Consider the following 22473-nt stretch of genomic DNA (forward strand, 5'->3'; position numbering starts at 1 on the left):
CAATTGCATTTTTTTTTCTGGATCCATATTGGAGATGGAGCTTTTTTATTTGCAGGAGTCAAAACACAAAACCTAGCACCCAACTCCATGCACAAAGAAGCTGGGGGGGGGGGAGAGATAACTTTCTTTGGTGCATTTTTTCCCCTGGGGGAGCTTAGGAGCTGCAGATTTTGAAAGGAGGAAATGACCAGGAAGTGAGTAAGATGGAAGAGTTCAGGCAGAGACAGGCACAGCTGCAAGGAGAAACATCAGCTGAGTGGATGGAAAGAATAGGTACAAAGGGAGTGGCTACATTTCTTTCAGTAAATGGCAATTCCCCCCTTTTAAAAACCCCTAAATGGGAGGGAATAACCTGGCCACGTTCAGAAACCATGAAAATTGACAATAACAGCAATGTACTGCAATAACTATTTTAGGAAGTGGAAGATAGCCCAATACAGTAAAGGACCTTTACAAACAGAAATATATAGCATAGTCTTCAGGTACATGAGGCAGTCAAAGCTAGTGTGGTGCAGGGGCTGCTGAAATTCACTGAGTATCCTTTGGTCAGTCATTATCTCTCAGCCTGACCTACCTCACAGGTTGCTGTAAGAAAAAAAAAGAGGAGAATCACGTATGCAGCTCTGAGCTTCTTGAAAGGAAGGTGGGCTATAAAGGTAATAAATGAAAAAAATACACCTAGCTGACAAAGCTTGTAACCAGAGCACATTACAACACACCCTGGATGCTACAAAAGGAATACATTAAGTGTCCCATTTACACACAGGAAATGGCTATTACTGTATAGCTAATTACCAGTTATGAAATATTTTAACATCAGGGTGGAGAAGAAGTATTAGATAGAATTGATACAGCCATAGACTGGGCTCCCACAAATGATGAGGGAGGGAACATTGCTAATGAATATAGCGCATTTCCAATTTTCATTGAGTGTCACAAACAACTGAGTCATTCTTGCAACAGCCCTTTAAGGTAGTCAAGTGCTGTTATTCCCATATTATAGACACAGTGCTAAGTCTGAGAGATAATGGCTTGCCTAAAGAAACCTAGCTAAGTTCATGGCTGAGGTAAAATTTGAACTAGGCCCTACCAGGTTCATAGCTAGCAGTATACTGCTTGGGTTATGATTTCCTAAAAATGGAGTACCAACTTTATAAAGAAGCCTTGCAAAGGCAGAGGCAAGGTTGAACAGGCATGAGGAATCTGTATGGTCTTCTCAAAAGACCGCAAAGCTGTCTAATAACATCAACAACATGTACACTGTATAAAGCGATGCACAGACAGACACAGACAACAGAGAAGTAGTCACCTTAAATGGAACCTGGTAGAGTAAGGAAAGCAGAGAGCAACATATGGATTTCCACTCCCTGAATCAAACGGAAGGTTCATTAAATGCCCAATATTATGAAGTCAAGAGAACCTCTCCTCATAAGCTATTCTATGGGCACAAAAGAGGGGCAGGGGAACCTACGGCCACTCAGATATTGCCAATCTATGGGCCCCAACTGGGTGCCCAACAACATCTGGAGGCTCACAGGTTTTCCGCTCCTGGCATAAACCAGGCAGCGGGAAATTGAAGCACTGGGCACAAAGCTATAGCCAGGACCTGAGCTGTCAACCCTCCCTGCTGTTCCCCACTGCTATAATAAGGGAATTTCCTGCAAAAAAAGGAAAACGTTGACAGCTATGGCCAGGACAGACTGGATGAGCAAAAAGGTAAGAGGCACAAGGTTGGACTGAGGCAGGTGACAGCCACAGGTAGGTCGGACCAACACAGCCATGATCAGCAGGGGCTTCTTTGACCTCTAATAACTGTGTAGAAAACGAAATGTTGGCCGGACCAATATGTCAAGAAAAGCTGCACCTTCCCATTTCCTCTCTCCTATAGTTAGGGGGCACAGAAGACGCCCTTTGCGCCTGGCCCTTCTGGCTTTAGCCCTACATCCTCTGCCTCAGGTGTTCCCCTTCCCCCCAAAAACCCTACATCTCTGCTCCACTACCGTCCCCCCTTTTCCTTCTCCCCTTCTAACTCCAGACCTTCCCTTTGGGGTGTCATTGCCTCTACGGAGACGCAAGCATCCCTCACACCCCACCATTCCCCACACCCCGGGGCTCCGGGTGGGGCTGTTTCCTGCTTTCCCAGCCCCGGGGTGAGGAGGGGAGGGCCATGCCACCGCCGTCCCCCCCACCCACCCCCCTTGCTCGGCGGAAGGGGAGAGGACGCGGGTTACTCACTCAGCCAGGACTCCAGGCTTTCCCCTTCCGCCTCCGCCATGTTGCCGGCCGGCCTGGAGACTCCGCCCCGCGCTCAGGCGACGCCACAGCCCGCACGGGCCCGGCCCCTGCGGGGGAAGGAAAGGAGAGGATCAGCGCCTCCACCTCCTCATGCAAGGGCTAATGCTCAGGCTCTCGTTGTTATTTTACTGAGCAGGAGAGCGGGTCGATTTAAAAACACCCATCAACTTAATAAATCATTGCTGTTGTTCAGTCATCATGACCCTTGTTGTTGTTTCCTCCCCTTTCCAACTTTTCGGGTCACTGCCTCAAAAGAGCTTTTAAAAATATGTGGAAATATTCCCCCTCCCCCCCCAAAAAATCTCCATGTCAGAACTCTTTTTATTTAAGATGCAGTATAAAGAATTTCCATTGCTCTGCAGAGCCGCAATATTCTGCAACAAGATGCAACCTTTTAATGACAGCTCATCAATGGCACTGGAGCACAAAATTCCTGTTTCTCACACCTGTCACACTGCCTGCACCGTCTTCGTTTCTTTAGACTAGCGATACGCTGAACTTAGCGGGGTCGGCATTTGTTTTGCACAGTAAACTACTCCTGTATAGGCGAGATCAGTTTCTGAGCCTTTGCGCTTCTCCCGTTTCCTAGCGCGGGCCAGGGGCAGCCTGTTTGCGCCGCCTGAAGAAGAACCGAATAAAGCTTGCGCAACGTTAAGAAAATAACAACAGCGTGGCTTCCTGCCTGTCTCTTTCTTGCAAAAAGCTGCTGTGCAAGAAGCCTGCCAGGCGTGCAACTGCAAGAAAGCAAAGCCACGTTTTTTTCAGGCAGTAGCTTTGGACAGCCCTCGGTGGGGTCCTGAGGAGAGAAGCAAAATGGCTGCGTCCATGGTGGAGAAGCTCGGAGCAGCGAGGCAGCGGCTGTGCGGCTCCTGGAAGGTCTGGTTGCCCGGGTAAGAGAAACGGGGGACGACGGGGTGGGAGAGGCTCCGGGAGAGCGGCTGGGAGAGTTTGGATCGATCTTGTGGAATGCAGATGCTCGTATCTGAGAACTGAGCTCGCACCCTGTTATCGCTCCTTAGAGCATCCTGGGTTTATCCTTGCTGCGCCTCCAATGAGTCGCAGTGTTGGGGAGATATTTGTCTAGCAAATATCCCTACTTAAGAGAATCAACTGCATTACGGAGCGGCACAATAGAACGGCAGATAGCATGCCCGTTAAAAGTACACCCGTGTTTATGGTCCGCGCCTCCTATGAGAACAAGAAATCTCATTTGAAAGGAAAGCTTAGAGAAATCAAGAGAATATGTGCATGTATTGACATCCTGTGCCAGGGGTTAGCAAGCTTTTTCAGCAGGGGGGTCGGTCCACTGTCCCTCAGACCTTGTGGGGGGCCGGATTATATTTTGAAAAAAATAATGAACGAATTCCTATACCCCACGAATAACCCAGAGGTGCATTTTAAATAAAAGCAGACATTCTACTCATGTAAAAACACCAGGCAGGCCTCACAAATAACCCAGATATGCGTTTTAAATAAAAGGACACATTCTACTCATGTAAAAAACACGCTGATTCCTGGACCGTCCGCGAGCCGGATTTAGAAGGCGATTGGGCCGCATCCGGCCCATGGGCCTTAGTTTGGGGACCCCTGTCCTATGCCCTTTCTAAAATGTGGCTCTTTTGGGGGGGTGTTATTGAGTTGTTTTTATTTTGATTATATATATTGTGTTTTTTTATGCTGATCTTTTCTGTGAACCGCCCTGAGACCTCCGGGTATAGGGTGGTATATAAATTTAAATTCACGATGCTGTTGAGTTTTCATTGTGAAAACAGCCCTCCCAAAATTGACTTCTATCTTTTCAATTAGCATGTTTATGTGACTTGCTATCAGAAGAGTTGCTTGTGGTAGACCTGCCGTGTCCCTCTTTAGGAAAGAAAGGGAATAATTTTGTATGTTATCCACATCTGCATACTAATGTGATAGATGTTGGGATATGGCAAGCACAGCAGGGTCTTTTGGACTGGAGCATCTGGGGCACATTATGCAAGCCAACAACATTGACTAGCACAAACCTGAATCATAGAATTGTAGAACTGGAAGGAAATTTCTCATTTTGTCAGTGCCTAGAATTCTGCTTAGTCCAAGATGCCACCAAAGAACAACAACAAAAACTGTATAATTTCCTTAGTGTAATACTCACTTAATATATGTCAGATCAGTGTGAAATATACCAATGAGAACTATCTTCCTCTTACTCCATACTAGCATTGTGACATGGAGTATAATCTGTCAAAAAAAATCCATAGAATGGGTTGAAAAAAGTTGCTTGTAACTACATTCTAGCTATCCTGACCATGAAAATGAAACTGAATTGTCTGATCCTATGTAGAAGCAGGTGTGTCTAAGCCCAATGGGTTCGGGTTACAGAATTGGATATGGGAAGGGGATTTGCATGCAGAATAGTTTCACTTCTTCAGATTGAAAATATTTGTGTAACTTTTTTTTTCTGCTTTGTAGGCTGACTCAGGTCAGATGGAGCCGATACAGTCCCGTTTACCTTGAACCAGAAGTGAACAAAGAAGTGTATCATAAACTTCCAGAACAATTATCAGATGAGGAGAAAGCCAAACGGGAACTCAAAAAAGTCAGACCTATAAAAGCCACCGCTTCCAATGTCACCAGCTCTGTATTCTATGATCCATTAATCAGGTCTGAATGCTGCCATACTTGACTGAATCTAGTCCTTTTGCCTATGTCTATCACTTAAAAAAGAAATCTAACTGATTTCATAGAGTAATGCAGTTGGCCGAAGGATAGTTGAAATAGGAGGGAGTACAGCATTGTTATCAAAACGTCTTAAAGTACTGGGGCTTAATGGGTAGTGATTTATTATAAAATAGACCAGTCTGGAATACTCCTGCCGACTGCTGTTGGACACAGGATGCTAGGTCTGAACTGTGTTCTGACTTTGACGGTTCTTACTTTCTTTGCCAGTTAGGGCTATAGGCTGTTTGTAGTGGTTTGCTTTCATCACCAAGTACCACCATGTGGGGAAGAAAGACTTGGCACCTTTACCAGAAGGCACTGTGGGGAAGCAGAAACATAGAAGTGCTGGGTTGAAGAACCACCCATTCCAGATATAACTATCATTTTCTGAATTGGGTGCTGCTGCCACCCATCAGCAGCCACATGCCTGCATGATGCCCTGTTGTGATGTAAAAGTAAGGACATTGTACAACAGAACTCAGTGGCAGAAGCAGCAAACTGCCACCTATCTATCGATCTTCCTCTCTAGGAATGCACCAGGTGGATCAAAGGCATATATTGAGAAACTGATAATGTCCGACTCGTGACCCCATGGACCAGAGCACGCCAGGCATTCCTGGGGAAGAGTATCAGTTTCTCAGGAGTGCCTGAGAAACTGATACTCTTCCCCAAAAGCTCAATAAATGTTGGAATGCTTGATCAGTGTAATGGCAGAGTTTCATTGTAGGGATCTTATGCTGTGGTGCTGATACCAGGAATGCCATTTGTTTTTTCATTACAGCAAATTCACTAGCATGATGATGAAGGGAGGAAATAAAATTTTGGCCCGAAACATCATAAATCAGGTAAGTTAACTTTTCAGGTTCCTGCTACTTTCCCCCCACCCCACCCCTACATTCATGTCAACGTGGCAGAGTATTCCCATTTTAAAGGCCATATATAGAAAGTCCCTTCCTTAGTTCTTTCACCCTCGTTCTCATTTTCTGCATCTCCACAGCTCTTGAATCTCCCTCCTGTTAGAGGCCTTGCAAACAGAATGACAAATCTCGCAGTATCGCAGATTCTATGTAATTTCTGTCATTCCTTATGGAAAGGGGAAGTAATTATTGTGAAATTTGTCTTTCAGCCTTCAATTCAGTCTAGACCAGGAACTTTCAGCTTTCTTTAAGGGCCCTTGGGTTAGTTATAACATTTTTTAACAATTGCAGAAAACGTCTGCTAGTGGCTCTGAGGCTTGAGAGTGTCTGGGCTAGATTTCTAGTAGTCATGAAGGAATTTTATTTACAGTGGTACCCCGTGTTACGCACGCGATCCGTTCTGGATCGCGCTACGTAACACGGGCATGCTTAACGCCCCCCCAAAACCCCAGAATTTCATGCGTTTTTGAGCTTCTGCGCATGCGCGAAGTGCACAGAACGCTTCTGCGCACCTGCGCATCGTGCACACTCCGGGGAGGACTTCCAGGTCGCAGAGGTCTGTAAGTCGAACATACGCAACATGGAGCGTACGCAACTCGAGGTATGACTGTATTTATAAATTGAACTCTTGTCCGTAAAAGCACTCAAGGGCTTGGGTGCCACATGCAAGGGTAAGCATGCTGTGGTTGTGTCAATATTATTGCTAATGGAGTTCTTCACAGGAGACGACAGGGGCTTTATTTTTAAGTGTTTCCCCCCCCTCAATTAAGACTTTAGAAGCAATCAAGAGGAAGCAGCTTGAGAAGTACCATAAAGCGGAAGAGAAGGAAAAAGAAAACATTGAGTGCAATCCATACACTATCTTCCACCAGGCACTGAGCAACTGCCAGCCTGTCATTGGGCTGATGACTGTCCAGAAAGGAGGCAAAAACTACCAGGTAAGCAAGAAACTAAAACTATGGTAATATGATGATCTAGTGCAGGCGAGAGGAACCTTCAGCCTCCAGATGTTGCTCAACTACAACTCCTATCATTCATCATGATTGGCTATGCTTGTTGGGGTTGATGGAAGTTGTAGTTCAGCAACATCTGGAGGGCAAAAAGGTTCCTCATGCCTAATCTAAAGCAGCCCTGTCTTGTTGGCTTATCTTTCCCCCAAAGTAGAACCATTGCTATCATTAAGTATCCATAGCAGTCCACAGTTCCAGGGACTTCAACTTCCATCTATGTAGCCTCAGTTTCGTACTTTGCTCTGTTGCAGTTGGCAGTCAAACAAGATCTTTACTACTTGTACTGGTTTCATTGATTTTGATAGGAACATTCTATAGCATAATCAGCCCCTTGGTATTTTTCTTTTGAATTGCTTTGAAACTTGTATTATGTGATCTCCAGTAATATCCTGCCCATACATGAACTTGAAACTTCATGAGAATATCAGGTTTCAGTTTGATTTATTTTATTAATGCTAGGAGCAGGGAGGTGCTTGCAGGATTTTCTGCCTCAAGAGCCACAATAACTTGGTTGGCCTGGGGTACTATATAGTTTGATTTTGTCGGGAGGGAACCTTTTGCTGCACTGCCTCAGGATAAAAGCAGTATAAATTCAATATAAAGTATCTCTGATGGGGTTTGTTTGTTTTTGCCTCTTGCAGGTCCCAACCCCTTTGTCAGACAACCGCCGACGCTTTTTAGCCATGAAGTGGCTGCTCAGGGAATGTCGGGAAAACAAACACAGGCGGACATTTATGCACCAAAAGCTTTCCGAAGAGCTTGTGGCCGCCTTCCGCAATGAAGGACCTATCATAAAGAAAAAGCATGAGTTGCACAAGATGGCAGAGTCTAACCGAGCCTTTGCTCACTACCGGTGGTGGTAGAGAATGGCAGCTGCAGCATGTGAGGTCTGAGACTTTACTACAAGACAAGGAAGGGAAATATATCCCACATGCCTTCCTTTGCATAGCACCAGCCTGGAAGGGCGATAATCCGGTTTCTCAACTGGCTCTTTGAAAAAAGAAACGACCTGAAGAAAATCTTAGCCAAAATAAAATGTCTCATTTTTCTGACTTCTATAAATTAAAAATCCTGTTTACTCCATTTTCGGGTGACCTTGTCAGTACAGGGCCCTGTGTATATGCATTTTGGTTTCTCTATAGTCTCTTTTGAGACAGAGGGTTTTGTTCACAATACAGAATGACCTAGTTAGCATCAAAGCAGTCTTCAGGGGGATTGTAAAAGAGGTTACAATTCTGTACTCCTCAGCAGTGGCTTTTGGCAGCGTGCTAGGCTGAAGTAGCACCAGACTGAAAATTAAAAGTTGTAAAAGACTGAAACTACATCCTGGTCTTCTCCTTGTATGTCTCGTGAATGGTCTTTCTCTACAGTCCCTTTGTGCCATTGGTTAGTCGACACTGGCATGTGAGAATGAATCAACAACTAGGTTTAAATTGATCTCACTTAAGGTGTGCTTAACTTCAATATGCTATATGAATAGCTTTCCTTTGGCTTGATTCACACATGCCTATTCATCACATGCTTAAAAGTTTTATTTGCAGTATCTTACCTAAGATGGCCCACTGAACTATGTGAGCCGTCATTTGATGTTGCAGTCATCAAATAAGGAGCATACATGAGAGAACAGCCCTTAGAGGAAGCCATTTCCAAAGAATAGCCTCTGTATACATCATAAAGCATCCTTGCAAACAAATTCACAAAAGTTAGCTCCCCCCCCTTTTTTTTTACTAGCTCCCCTGACTCCATAATACATATTCTGATCTAGAAAAAAGAAAGCGAAAGAACCAACTTTGATAAAACCTCTGCCTGGTCACCTAGAGACAATTCTTGTTTGCCATAAACAACTAGGCAAGTGATTATTTATAACTCCGCTATTAAACAGCTTTCTGTTTGATGGGTGGCAAAGAGAGACTATATGCAGAAGTGTAAAATGTTTATTTTTAAAAGTTCCAAAGAGAACCAATCGTAACAAATGTACAATACTGCTGTTCAAAGTCGCTGTTGTATAAAAGTTACAAAATCAGTTTCTAGCTACATGTTCCCAAGGGAATAATTCTGCTGCGGAGTGAGGCTTTCAAACAGTGTTGGCTTCACACCTCGTGCAGGGAGAAGGCACTGCCTTTAGCTGTTAGCTACACCTGAGCTGGCCAGCAGTTGGGAAGAAAAGAGTAAGAGCATATTGGGGGCTGCAGGTGAGAAAGCAATTGAGCATCCTCCTCCTGCAGCTACGGAAGAATCAATATACTCATGAAAGCATCCTGTTAAAAAAGAAAGTGCTGCTTAAGTGTCAGGGTATGGACCTTAGCTTGCTGTTTCAAAATTATTAAGCAGCACACATGGAGCCAATAACTGGGCACCAATCTCTACAATACTCTTGTGACTAGCCCATACCACAGTCATGAACCTGTCCCCTGAACCTCAGGAGAGCATTGTGTACATAATAAGAGCCCTGTTGGATCAGATCACAATCCTATCCAGTCCAGAATCCTGTTCCCATGTGCAGCCAATTGGCTGCCTATTCAAAGCCCATAAACAGCAAATGAGCATGACGGCACTCTTCCCTCTTGTATTCCTCGGCAATTCATATTCAGAGGCAATAAATAGCCATCATGGCTAGTAACCACTGACAGCTTTATCATGAATGAGTCTAATCCCTTCTTAAATACATCCAGGTTGGCACATCTTTGGGTAGGGGATTCCATAATTTATGTACTGTGTGAAGGAAGCCTTTGTTTTGACTGTCCTGCCTCTCCCACCATTTAGCTTCTTTGGATGACCCTGGGTTGTAGTATTACGTAACCTCTTTCAGAATCTAAAACCCTAAGCAAATTTAACAGGGCTGTTATTATGCAGCCAATAAGCAGAGAGAAAGACTGCCTCTCTCCCATTCCTAAATATATTTTCTGGGCAATAAGGCCCCTTGATTCTGATAACATGTGCTTCCAAGCTAAGTGAGAAGCAATCAGCCCAGGAAAGGCCTCCTGCGGTTGTCTCATTTCAGACTGCTCTTCTTAAAAAAAACAAAAAAAAACACCACTTTGCTTTTGCAATGCCAGCATGGCAAAGAGAAGGGTCCCAGCCTTGCCCTGCCGAGCTACTTTTGTGTGTTCAGGGAGGGGTAGTCTAACTGCATCAAGGAGCATTTTAAAGCAGTCCAGTTCTGAACCACCTATCAATGAAATTGGTGTTATACACCTAGAACTGTCACTTCCAGGTGTATTAGGGAAAGCAGCCCCCACTTTTCAAATTGCACCATTGTTTGTGGGAACAATGCATACTGTTTTTAATACTAATCTGTCACAAAAGTATTTCCACCCTTGCATGCATGCTAGAAGTTAAAAAATATTCCTTTAAAAAAAGAAGTAAGGAGTAGGACAAAAAAATAAAGTTTCTGTTGTAGGTTGTTAATAGAAGAACTAGTACCTGAACGAGCCCCTGTTCTTTAATTTCAGAACAGTGGTAAAGTTTCTGATATCCCTCATGCCTCATAGTGACTGCATGTAAACGGAGAGCAAATGAGGCTCCTGAAAGCATTCAAAATGGGTTTACAAGGCAGGAAATTGAAATGCCATGCTTGGGCTTTGATTACAGAATCGCCTTCTCAACCAAAGGGCAAACAGAACAGCTATGGAACAGAGCATAAAATAACAAACTGTCACATGTACATGCTGCAAAGGAAGACGGATTCTTAGGCTTAGTGTGCTTTTGGAGTAAATAAGGTTATCACCCGGCTGGTTTTAAACCACAGCCTTTTTTGTTTTAAGGCTGCGTACATTAAAATTAGCATATACAAGTAAGCTTCTCAGAGAGAACTACCCTGTGTCAAATGTCAGTCAAGCTTGCGGCAGTGATTAATACAGATTCCTATTTAGTGCAACACAATGGGAGCAGCAGTGGCAGAATGTGACCCTTTTCTCCTCCCAGCTCCCCAATTTCAGCCAGCGCAAAAGATCTATCGTGGGAGCAAGTTATACATTCTATATACAAAAAGTGCTAGGGTTCGGTGGGGAGGGAAGTATTAAAAATAATTGCAGCTTTTTTTGTTGTTATGTGAAGTTTGCTGGTGCAAAGGTTCAGAGCGGAAATTCAAACTCTGGCTTTGGGCAGCATGAGCCAGGGTGAGCAACTGGCTGCTCAATCTGCGACCTCACTGTAATAGTACTTCTGAGCCGCATCTGTCATTTTCCAGTCGGCCGCCCGGAACTCAATGATCTCAAGCAAGAGTAGCTGGGAAAGGGAGGTAAGGCCCTCCTGCAGGAGGAAACCGTCTCGCAGGAGGGAAAAAAGCTCATCCATCCTCTGGGTGTTCATCTTCTCAAGCTGTTCACCAATGCGGTGCAACTGCAACACCAGACAGTCCACCTTAATGGAAGGAAATGAAAATGCTTCTGTTAAGAATCAGGGTGGTTGGGTAAAGGGGGTGGGATAGGGGTGTGTGCTGCACAGAAATGTTGGCATCTTGGCGCTACATCAGAAGAGAAGGGAAAAAATAAAGTAGGCTGCTAAACCGAATCTTGGGCTGCGGTTTTTTGTGATTTATTGCATTTTGGTTGTGTTCTTTTGATGTGTTTTGTTTATTGTTTATGGCTACTTTTGTTATATTTGTAATTAACTATTGTTTTCGTGCTGCAAGATGCCTTGAGCATGGTTTTAACTATGGAGAGGCAGCATGCAAATAAAATGATGGTTGGGTGGATGCAGTGCTTTTTTCTAAAAAATAAAATAAAAATCTTTAGGGGTACTCTCATTTTGACTCAAGAAAATCACCATTTTATCATTCAAATCAGGAAAAATATATACAGTAAATGGACAAAAGTACAAAGATTCACAAAATGTTTAGGGGGATGTGTCCCCCTGCGTCCCCCCAGAAAAAAGCACTGGGTGGATGTGTGTAGAAACTAGCCTCCTGTTCAAAGGGGAAATTTGCATTCATTGCTCAGGCTGAAAAAAGATTCCCACCCCTGGCCTAAAAGTCATCTGCCTTCCAATCCTCTTTCCCAGGTGTGTTCTCACAGGACAGCAACCTGCTTTTGCCCCCCAACGTGCCCTGAGAATACTCACCTCTTCCTCTTTCCGCAGGCTCTCTGGCTGCGCCAGCCGGAACAGGCAATCGTAAACTGGGTTCACCAGTGCCATCATGGGCATGTTGTTGACCTATGAAATAGGCAGGGTGCACTTGTCAACTATTGCTCAGAATCATTATGGAATTGTTAGAGAGTCCCTCCGTGTGTGTGTGTGTGTGTGTGTGTCTTTAAAATCCCAGAAAGGTAGCTGTGCGTACTAAGTCTCTTGAAACAAGAACAACCAAGAGGCACCTTAAAAAAACTCACAAATGTACTGTGGCACAGCCTAGAGCCCTTTTGCATCAGATGCACGATTCCTTGACATCCTATCAGATGTCAAGGAAATAAACAACCATCCGGCTTTTAGAAGACATCTGAAGGCAACCCTTCTTTAGGGAAGTTTTAAATGTTTGAAGTTTTATTCAATTTTTTATGTTCTCTTGAAAGCCGCCCAGAGTGGCTGAGGAAACCCATCCAGATGGGCGGGGTAGAAATAATAAGTTATTATTATTATTAAAAATTATTGTTAACAGGAAGGACCAAACTGCAAGGACCCCCATGGCAGGCTGCTTCTAAAAGCTGTTCTGCTGCTACATCTAGACCATGAACCTTTTGGATTGCAAGAATAATTTCTGTACAAGTGACAAATGCAAAGACCACCCAGTTGCACTCATTTGAATTAAAGCCTCCTACGGCTGCCCCCAGTCATTTCAGGTGAGTGCCCCAGATGTGGAACGCTCTTCCCACAAAGGTTGCCAGGCACTCACCTTATCATCCTTTGGGTGCCAGGCAAATGCCTTTTTATTTCCCCCAAGTATTTTAGATGCACGTTTAATTCCGTTCAATGTTTTATGCTGCTTTTTTCAATCTTACTGGATTGAATGGCAGCATTAAAACAAAAACTTAAAACAACGCTAAACACAACCACATTCCCACATTATGAGAGCAGCGCATGAACTAGCCCCAGGTCTGGAATACACACCAGTTCTGAAGTTTGGTCTTACCCTCAGGTAGTCAAAGATGTTACAGATAAAAGTGACATAGCAGATCCAGGCCTGGAGGGAACGGGCTCGCAGTTCATCCCGGTCTTTATACTCCTGCTGAAGTCGGTTGAGGAGCCCCCGCCGAAAGACACTCTGGCCCACCTGTTTGCTCTCCGCCTGCGACAAAGGCAAAGAGGTGAAGCGCCAGAAGGATGCTGTGTGCAATCTTAGCTGTGGCAGCAGGCTGCCTGCGCTTATCTCTCTTTTCCTGTCTCATGCTTCAAAACACACCACCGTGCAGAAAAAGTTCTGGCACGATGAAGCAGGAGCCTATAGGTGCAAAAAAGTTCAGAAGGGAGGCAAAACTGAGAAAGGTCACTAATGGGAGTTTTGCTCACCACGTCTGGTCTGGAGTTGAAGGGATAGATTCACCTTCTTGCCCTCTCACAGCTGGGCTGGGCACCCAAAATATTCAGCAGGGCAGGCCAAACCAAGCTCCATCTGCAGGAAAGGAAGCATGGCTGGTGGTAGAGCCAAAGTGAACAGCATGCACATCTAGAATGGCTTTTATGCAACCTACAGGCTCCTTTTGTATATCCGTAACAGATACACACACACACACACACACATATATGTATATGTGTGTGTGTATATATACAAACACACATGTGTGCACAAGTTTCCCCACTGCTTCTCCACAATGTTTTTGGGGAAAGTTCCCCAGCCTTCTGGACTTATAGAAAATTTTATTTCATGTTGGGTTCTTGCTTTAACAAAAAACCAATAATGATGCAATAATGTTGCATCCCCCTGATCTCACCCACCTATGTCTCATCCCTTGCATCAACCACGCTGGAGATACAAAACAAGAAAAGCAAGAGAGGGCAGGAACATCTAAACAAAAACTGGCTAGGAGATGGTGAGATGCTTTTTAAAAATCACTTGAAGCAATGTTGGCCTACCCTTGCAAGACCACTTAGATCATCTGGAAATTTTACCAATGGCACCACACCCTACAAAGTATCACTGGGCGGTGATCCCAAAAAGGTGAATTTCTACTGCTGCCCCAACGTTTTTGAATACCTTCCCTCTGCCATATATGAAGCATCGTCCATTATTCGCTTCAGATGTCTAGTAAAGATGTATTTTCTCATGCATGCTTCCACTGCTCTGTAATATTGGATCCCTATATCTGGATTTCTGTTTTTATCACATTGTTTTATTTTGTTTTTTGTTTCTTATACATGGCTTAGATTTTTTTAAAAATATTGTTTAGAAATACTTTTAAATAGAACAGCATACATGAATAGTATGTTATTTATATGCAAAATAAAATTTCCAGAATAGTTGCACATGGCGAACAGCTGTGCTGTGAAAACTACCATTTCCAAAACATGGCATGCTCATTCTCCCACCTGGATGATGGTGTAGCAGATACGCCCGGCCTCTTTGCTAAACACAGAGTCTTTGAGGGACTGGTCCACAATTACGTTGGCGACCTTCTCCAGATCTACACTGCTGGGGTCTGTAGAAGAAATGTAACACTATCAGTGCTGCCTCAAAACAAGCATACCTTTTGTATGTTTAAAATTGTACAGTAATCGCTGGGTTCCATCTTCTTTTTTGCTGGATATTTTATTTATGGAGCAAAACTGTCTCTGTAGGAATGGTGGCGTTTGCAAACATTTCTGCATCACAAATCTTCTGGAAGGAAGTGTTATCTGCTATTCCGTCTTAAAGGCAGGAGAAATCTGAGGCCAAGAAGTGAGTGACATGCCTGAGCTGTGTCATATCTGCCCCCACAAATTTAATCCAGTTTCAAACTGCCTAAACTGCCACTGATCCCAACAAAGCAAACATTGGGATCCGTAGTTCCATAAAGAGCTTAGTCCTTCTAATGAAGTATTTTCAGCATTCTCATTACATTACATTCCTAGGATACTTTGGAAGAAACCTTGAGCTCACAGGTAGGCAAAAAGGTGTCCTCCAGGTGTTGTTGGAATATAGCTCCCATTATTCCCACCTTGCATGACCAAAGGTCAGGGATGGTGGTGGGAAGCAACAGAAGTTGGAGAAGGCTGCTCTATACCACTGCAAGTCAGAAGGCACCTAAGGACGATGGGCTCAGTCTCAATAGTAGAATCTTACATGTATCAGTCCAGCTTCTTCTTCTGCTTTCTCTGCTGCAGGCTGAATTGGGACAGCCATGCACATGCCTTATCAGAGTATAGCACTTTGCAGCTTACATTACAAATCTACCTGAACTCACCTGTAGCCAAGAGTGCAGCAGCAAATGTTGTCTACCCAAATGTTTGAATCTGTTTTTATCAGTAATATCTGCTGTGACATCTGTTTGAAGACTGGATATTAAATGGAATTACGGCATTCTAGTGTTACGAGAGGGGGAGAAAAACTTCTCTATCCACTTTCTCAACATAATGCATAATTTTATAAAGTCTACTCTCCCTTGTCTTTTCTTGTTTTCCTCCCTTATTCATTTAAAAAGTCCCAGATGCTTCAAGCGTGTCTCATAGGTGGAGTCGCGCTATCCCCTTGATCATTTTGGCTCCCCTTTCAGAACCTTTTCTAACCCTGAAGAAGATTTTAAGGAATAGGAAATTCGTATCAGAGCACACAACCCTTCACAATGTTGATAGGCCCAAACAGCTCCAAATCTAGCAGTGAATTATGCTTGATTCATGGCAATGGGGAGGGAGAAAAGGGAGAGATACTGACCTTTGAGGGCTGTTTTGAGTAGCTGCTGAATTTCTGTATCGAACGAGTGTATTTTATATTCTTCTTTGCCTGTGTCCCCCATTTCTTTCCCTCCTTCAGTGGCGATAGATCAGGGGAGCAGCTGAGTTAGTGGTAACTGCGGGGAGAGAAGCGATCAGATACTGATTATCCCGGAAAGGGAAGGAGATGGTATTAGCCATGGCTTTTCGGATGCTCTCATTCTCCACTGAACAGGAAAATGGAACTGCCAGTTACACTAGAGTTCCTGAAATCAAAAACTACAGTACATTCCTCATAACAAAGAAAAAGTTGGAGCAAAATCTCCTCGGACAAGGATGGTACTTCTGCTTCCCCCCTCTGCATTATCTCTGTTCTGTCTGCAAGGGTGTTGGGACTTTTTTGCTATTTCACCCACTTGAGATTTAAGGAGGGAACGCCTTCATTTCTGGCAGAAAAATCCAGGCTTACCTGCCCACCCCGTTCAGTGCCAAACCAAATTTAACTGCCGCATCGCCCCTGAATACTGAATAGACAACTGGCCAAACACATCATTGCTCACTCATCAGAATTCCGCAGCTGTGACATGTGTTTTGACTGCAATCGGGGAAAAGTGAGGTGACAAAACAAGGGATGCTTCCAGCGAAAAGATATAGCATTCTGGGATCTATGCAAAAGGATGGGGGTGGGAATGCAGAAGAGGAAACAACTACGCTCCTTTCCCACTGGGTTCCCAGTTAGTTTCTGTCACTCCAAAGGTCTTTGGCCTTACTTCAAGTGGCTAGTCCTCTGCAACTCTTAGCCCTTGGTTATATCTCATAACTCCTCCTTGCTCTTAGTATTCAAGCTCATCTGTCACTCACCCCTTCTGATGGGGATTGCCCAGGCACAAAGCACAACAGGATCAGGGACACTATTTTAGTAGAGAGGAACACATACAGGTTAGTTAGTAGGTGTTAGGGACAAGATTATACATGTCCAAAGGCCTGCTCTTGCAAAACATTCATGAAGATATGACAAGTGAGCAGAATTTTTAAAAAGCATTCGTTATGCATATTTTCTAGAATTTAATAATAGCTATGTACATTTGTGGATATTTGTTTATTCCATATGTCTGCCACATTTTCTTCAAGGAGCTCAAGGCATACATGGTAGTCTCCCTCTTCAATTAATCCCTACAATAACTCTGGGAGGTAGGTTGGTCTGAGAGGCAGTGACCAGCAGCCCAAAGTTTTCATGATCAAGTGAAGATTTGAATCCTGGCCTTCCAGGTCCTAGTCTGACATTTTACCCAGTCTTTCTCAACTTTGGGTCCCAGATGTTGCTTGACTACAACTCCCATCATCCCTGACCACTGGTTTTGCTAGCTAGGGATGATGGGCGTTGTAGTCCAACAACGTCTGGGGAACCAAGAAGTTGAGAAAGGCTGCTCTAACCACTTCACCACACTGACTCCCGTTAGTCTATTTTCATACAGTTTCCTATACAATACTAACAAGACCTAACCTGAACTGCTGATATCAGATAGGATCAAGGGCTTTCTGGTTGGTGCTGCTATATTATATTAGTAGTAGTAGTAATAGTAGGATTTAATTCTGCTCTTAAAAAATAATAATCCCAGGGTGTCTTACAAAGTAAACAACAGCAACAACATAATAAAGCAATAAAAACCACTCGTCACATGATACAAACAGAAACAAAAAGAAGAAATAAAAACTTCTTAAAACATATAAAGCAGATTAAGTTAAAAAGTCTGGGGAAATAAAATATTCCCTCGCCTAAGAAAAACAACAAAGTAAATATGAGGATATTATTATCATCATCATCATCATCATCATCATTATTATTATTATTCTACCCCCCGCCCATCTGACTGGGTTTCCCCAGCCACTCTGGGTGGCTTCCAACAAAATATTAAAAATACAATAAAACATCAGGCATTAAAAACTTCCCTAAACAGGGCTGTCTTCAGATGTCTTCTAAAAGTCATGTAGTTGTTTATTTCCCTGACATCTGATGGGAGGGCGTTCCACAGGGCAGGCGCCACGACCGAGAAGGCCCTCTGCCTGGTTCCCTATAATCTCACATCTCGCAGTGAGGGAACCGCTAGAAGGCCCTCGGCGCTGGACCTCAGTGTCCGGGTTGAACAACAGGGGTGGAGACGCTCCTTCAGGTATACTGGGCCAAGGCCATTTAGGACTTGAAACACTTTCAATTGTGCCTGGAAACATACTGGGAGCCAATGTAGGTCTTTCAGGACCGGTGTTATATTGACTCCCAGGCTGCACACCTGCTCCCTCAGGGGCACAGTTACCCCATTCAGAACCAGGAAGTCCTCCACACTCGCCCACCCCACCCCCCAAAAACAGTACTTCTGTCTTGTCAGGATTCAACCTCAATCTGTTAGCCACCATCCATCCTCCAACCACCTCCATTGGGAGGGAGCTTTCCATAACCTGGGCACCATCACTAAGGTCTTCTCCCCAGTAGCTGTTGGCTGTACCCCCAATGCCAGGGGGCATCCAAATAATGGCCTCTGATGCATTATCTTACAGTAAGGGTTGGCACATGTGGAGGCAGGCAGTCCTTCAAGCTGGGAAGGACTTTAAATGTCAAAATGAACACTCTGAATTGAGCTGTAAATGGACAGGGAGCTTGTGCTAATCGATGAAGCACCAGCATGATGTGATTAAAACTGGCCCTGGTCCCAGTTAGTCATCTAGCAGTAAGTATCAGAATGCATATCACACTGCAGCAGTCTAATCTGAAGGTTAACAGAGCACAGATTCCTCCCTCAAGGTAGGGTCACAGCTGGTGCAGTCACCCAATCTGGCAAAAGGCATTCTCAGGCTCAGAGACCACCAGGGACAAAGGCGGCCCCAGGCTATGAAATAGCTATAGTAATGCTATCAGCATAGTGCAGGCACACCTCTTTTACTAGGATTCGTCCCTTTGGCATACATACAGTAATTCAGAGCCAGTTCCTTTGATATGCCTGCAAGTGACTTCTCGAACAAAATCCCTGTGTACATTTACTCACATAACTTCAGAGGGACTAAATCCTGCAAATTCACCCCTTCGGCTCCGGGAACATGTTGCAACTTTATAAGTCACAGAAGGGGATCAGTACATCTTCGCTGTGACACTGTTCACACATAAAGGTTGCTTTTGTCAACTATAGCTTTTGTTCTCTTTTCTGATAGTCAGCTGCCAGTGTATAGTGTCAGAATGCACTTTAGCTGTGACCTGGCTAGAGATATGAGTACTCCTGAAATGTAAAGTCACGGTATGAGAGACCAAGTGGGGGATAGCAACTACTACTACTACTATTAAATTTCTATTTCTATACTGCTGTTAAACCATGCTTCTGTTCCAGACTACTCCCATAATACTCCAGTTTCTGCACATACCAGATCAGCCACACAAACATCTCTGTGCTTAGTTCATGGCAGTTATTACATGCAGAAGATAAACATCATCAGTGCTTCAAGGTTAATGATTTCTGTGCACGACCATGTGCAAAGGGGACTGCTGTCAACATATAAGTAAATCAGTACCTCACAATCCTCTGCTGAGTTTGCGTAGGTGCTGATTTGGCCATGAGGCCCTCTAGTTTAGTGAGAAAGCCCAGGAATAAATATCCAGCAAAATAAAAAGTAAAAATAAAAACTCAGCAAGCAAGGACTAGGATATATACCAGTAATCATACCAGGCTTTCTCAAAGTGACTCCCTCCAGATGATTTGGACTACAACTCCCATGCTTCCTGCATTCTTCCTGCAATGCTAACTGGGGCTGATGGAAGTTGTACTGTAGTCCAAAACACCTGGAAGGCACCACATTGGGGAAAATTGGAACAGACCATGCTGGGATAGGTGGTATAATGATGTGACTCAGTATAAGGCACCTTTGTAGACAAGATCTCAGCAAAGGTCTGGTGGGCAGTAATCCTGGATTACAGAGACTGCTACAGATTAGATTGTTGTTGTTGTTTGGCCCTGCCATTTTGGTCAATTGTGGCAATTTCAATCTGATGTATTTAAAAAAAATGACGAGATTCTAACCATGATCCCTTCCAGAGGCATACATAAGTCAGAATGGGCTCGTTTCATTCTACAGCTGGCCAAAAAACCCCTTATGAGTCATGGGGATGTTCTGAAGGGATTGCCAAGATTAGACGGGCGAGCATGGGCATGCCAGGTCACATTCCCTTCTACGTTGACGGAAGAGTTACATGCACAGCCCAACTGTGTGCATAGGATTTACAGGGGCCAAAGATGTAAACCAGGGACAGGAAGGGGACCTATTTTGGGCACAACTTGCTGAAGACAAAGTTGTCTATGTGCCACAACTACCTATCTCATGTTTAGGGAAGTTTTTAATTTGTGACTCTGTATTGTATTTTGATATTTGTTGGAGGCCGCCCAGAGTGGCTGGGGAGACCCGGCCAGATGGGCGGGGTATAAATAATAAATTATTATTATTATTATCATAGAGGTTGTGTGAGAATAAAATGGAAATTGGGGAAGGAAACCTATGTATGCCACTTTGAGCTCCCTGGAGGAAAAGTGGGATATAAACAGAGTAAGAACAAGAATAATCATCTGAACTTGCACAGAGAAGGACAGCTTGTAAAATCCAGAAAGCCCAAGTCAGAAAGGCAGATGGGAGAGAAAATGCTCCACGCCCATTAAGAAGCAGGCGTTTCTTTCTGAAACTAACAAGGAAGAGAAATTTTCAAATGTCACCAACCTGCTTTGTTTGGGTTTTTTTTTTTAATGCCTCCACTTTCAGGACTGGAGTGAGGTGCATCTTTACGAGGGAACAGCAGCCCGCCCAGCCCAGCCCAGCCAGCCCCCCTCACCCTAATTCTTTTTGGTTTCTGGTTCTGGTCGGTGGAGGTAGATCAGGAAAAAGCCCACAGCCATGAAGAACAGCAGCAGGAGCAGGAAAGGCAGCAACTCAAGCATGGAGTGCAAATGCAGGATGGGCATCCTGCACGAATTCGACCCGCCACCAGCAAAATAAAAACAATAATAAAAATTCTAAAAATCGCCCAGCTGCTGCTGCTCTCCCTTACTTTTCACCCGCTTTTGGTGTCAGGCGGAGACTCCAGGAAGACGAATTCTTTCCATTGCTTGCAAACCCGGAGGGTTTCCTCTTAGGTCATTTCCTAGCAGGCTGAGCCAAGCGGGAGGAGGGTTTGTGATCGGGAGGCGGCGGAGGCAGCGCCACCTGCTGGAAGGTTCTGAGCAGGGCTTGGAGGGAACCCTCCTGCCAGGGTGGTGGGGTTCGGGTTTTTTAAATAAAGATTTTCTTGTGTTACAAAACAAACAGGGGAAAGCACATGTCCTTTCAACTTTCAGTTTCACAGTGCGTTTACATGCAGTGTTGTGGTTTCACATGGACCCCGAGAAGCCCGCCAAGCAGGTGCAAAGCAGGTGTGAGGGACAGACACAAAAAATTGAAATGGTGGCTCAGAGGGCAGAGCCAATTGCCTATTGCACCTCACGAGCCACACATCGGTCTGACACTGACCCTGCACATACACACACCCGCTATAAAGGCACAGTCCTGAACGTATTTGGTTTTAAGCAGCTCCCTTGTGAATATGCCTGAATATTGGAGCCGCCCTCAGGCCCTTCTCTATTGTTCCCGCCTTTTGGAAGTGAGGTGCTTGTTAAGCATTTTGTGTTTTTATCTTGTATTTTTATACTGTGAACCACCCTGAGATCTACGGATGAAGGGCAGTATACAAATTTAATAAATAACAATGATAGCGAAGCAATGATTTCCAGCAGCAACATCCCATGCGTGGGGGCTCCTTTTACACAAAGATATTTGCCTAATGGTAGGCTCTGCTCCAGTCAAGGCATTATACAGGCTTTTTGCCAGGACTTGAATGGATGAGAAGAAACGCAAGGAAGCAGATCTTGTCTGGATATTAGAAAATACCCTAATAAGGGGAAGGTTGCAGCTGCTAGGCACACCCCAAAATGCAAGTGGCCTAATGGCCACACCCCCAATAGTCAAGTATTGGGATTTAACTAGAAATGTTAAAGCAGTGGTTTTCAACCAGTGTGCCGTGGCACCCTGGGGTGCCTTGAATGGTGGTCAGGGAGGACACAGGGCAACACTGGCCTCTGTCCCTCTTTCCTTCCTTCTGTCCTCTGATGCCCTCTCGCGTCTCTGCCTCCCAAAGGCTTGCACAGCTGTTTGTTGCAGCAGCCCTGGCTACAAGCTCACCAGGCAAATGGTGCCCCTGGGGCTGGTCAGGGGGTGCAGGTTGCTAGGAGCTGAGGAGGCCTTGGAGTAAGCAAGCAAGCGGGCAAGGGAGCCCGGCCAGCCAGTCCACCAGCCCTTGCTGTTGGGAATGGACAGACAAGTGGGAGGCTGGGCAGACAGGTCTTTCTTGTGCTTGCTGTGTGTGCAAGGAGCTGAGTGGCTGGCACCGAAGGGGAGCCTTTCTGCCATGCAGGCCCAACGGTGCCTGTTGCCTTCCAAGGTGGGTAAAATGGTAGCCTCACATTCACCTTCAGCCAGTCTTTGTTGGGCATCCTCTTCCCAGACCCATCTGGTGCAGCATACGGAGGAACCTCTCACTGGGGTGGGATAGCTCAGAGACCAGGGGCTGCTGCCCAGAGGACTCCCAAGGAGAGGAGAGAGGAGAGGAGGTTGAAGGAACACTCCACAAGGGAGGCTGTTTGAAAAAGGGTGAGGGGCTGCTGGCTCTGCCGGCAAGGGGAGACATAACTGGGCTCCTGAGC

General features: G+C 44.8%; 3 protein-coding genes across 7 annotated transcripts in view; 1 reads left to right on the top strand and 2 right to left on the bottom strand.

Annotated features, from left to right (window-relative positions):
* GGA3 (golgi associated, gamma adaptin ear containing, ARF binding protein 3) overlaps positions 1-2495 on the bottom strand; it is a 28373-nt gene extending 25878 nt beyond the window's left edge. Inside the window, exon 1 of one of the 3 annotated variants that reach the window (XM_033139284.1) lies at positions 2236-2495. In XM_033139284.1, coding sequence (XP_032995175.1) covers positions 2236-2275 — 40 coding nt within the window. In that variant the 5' untranslated portion in view covers positions 2276-2495. Of the gene's footprint in view, positions 1-2029; positions 2125-2235 lie in introns of those variants that run through there. The other 2 variants (XM_033139286.1, XM_033139283.1) reach the window with 2 other exon arrangements.
* A 558-nt stretch (positions 2496-3053) lies between these two features.
* Positions 3054-8011, top strand: MRPS7 (mitochondrial ribosomal protein S7). The gene is made up of 5 exons (XM_033139289.1): positions 3054-3185; positions 4753-4944; positions 5783-5846; positions 6689-6856; positions 7570-8011. The coding sequence occupies exons 1-5, from the start codon at positions 3109-3111 to the stop codon at positions 7789-7791; spliced, it is 723 nt and encodes a 240-aa protein (XP_032995180.1). The 5' UTR covers positions 3054-3108; the 3' UTR covers positions 7792-8011.
* Positions 8012-10933: 2922 nt separating this feature from the next.
* On the bottom strand, positions 10934-20964 carry MIF4GD (MIF4G domain containing). Of its 3 annotated transcripts, none has more exons than XM_033139290.1 (6): positions 20787-20964; positions 15711-15846; positions 14390-14499; positions 12996-13151; positions 11990-12082; positions 10934-11290 (listed from the first exon to the last, which is right to left on the bottom strand). In XM_033139290.1, the coding sequence occupies exons 2-6, from the start codon at positions 15790-15792 to the stop codon at positions 11063-11065; spliced, it is 669 nt and encodes a 222-aa protein (XP_032995181.1). In that variant the 5' UTR covers positions 15793-15846; positions 20787-20964; the 3' UTR covers positions 10934-11062. The 3 variants fall into 3 exon arrangements, with proteins under 3 accessions (XP_032995181.1, XP_032995183.1, XP_032995182.1); XM_033139292.1 differs by lacking the exon at positions 20787-20964 and adding an exon at positions 20571-20760; XM_033139291.1 differs by lacking the exon at positions 20787-20964 and adding an exon at positions 20459-20557.
* Between the last annotated feature and the right edge of the window lie 1509 nt (positions 20965-22473).

Source organism: Lacerta agilis, chromosome 2 (assembly GCF_009819535.1).
Source record: "Lacerta agilis isolate rLacAgi1 chromosome 2, rLacAgi1.pri, whole genome shotgun sequence".
NCBI lineage: Eukaryota > Metazoa > Chordata > Lepidosauria > Squamata > Lacertidae > Lacerta > Lacerta agilis.

Excerpts from the sequence above, each read along its gene's own strand:
- MRPS7 (XM_033139289.1), top strand. The coding sequence starts at position 3,109 with ATGGCTGCGTCCATGGTGGAGAAGCTCGGAGCAGCGAGGCAGCGGCTG. Across the intron at positions 3,186-4,752 it reads TGGAAGGTCTGGTTGCCCGG|GCTGACTCAGGTCAGATGGA; the intron begins GTAAGAGAAACG and ends TCTGCTTTGTAG. Across the intron at positions 4,945-5,782 it reads TTCTATGATCCATTAATCAG|CAAATTCACTAGCATGATGA; the intron begins GTCTGAATGCTG and ends TTTTCATTACAG.
- MIF4GD (XM_033139290.1), bottom strand. The coding sequence starts at position 15,792 with ATGGGGGACACAGGCAAAGAAGAATATAAAATACACTCGTTCGATACA. Across the intron at positions 14,500-15,710 it reads ACTCAAAACAGCCCTCAAAG|ACCCCAGCAGTGTAGATCTG; the intron begins GTCAGTATCTCT and ends TTTCTTCTACAG. Across the intron at positions 12,083-12,995 it reads ACATCTTTGACTACCTGAGG|GTCAACAACATGCCCATGAT; the intron begins GTAAGACCAAAC and ends CCTATTTCATAG.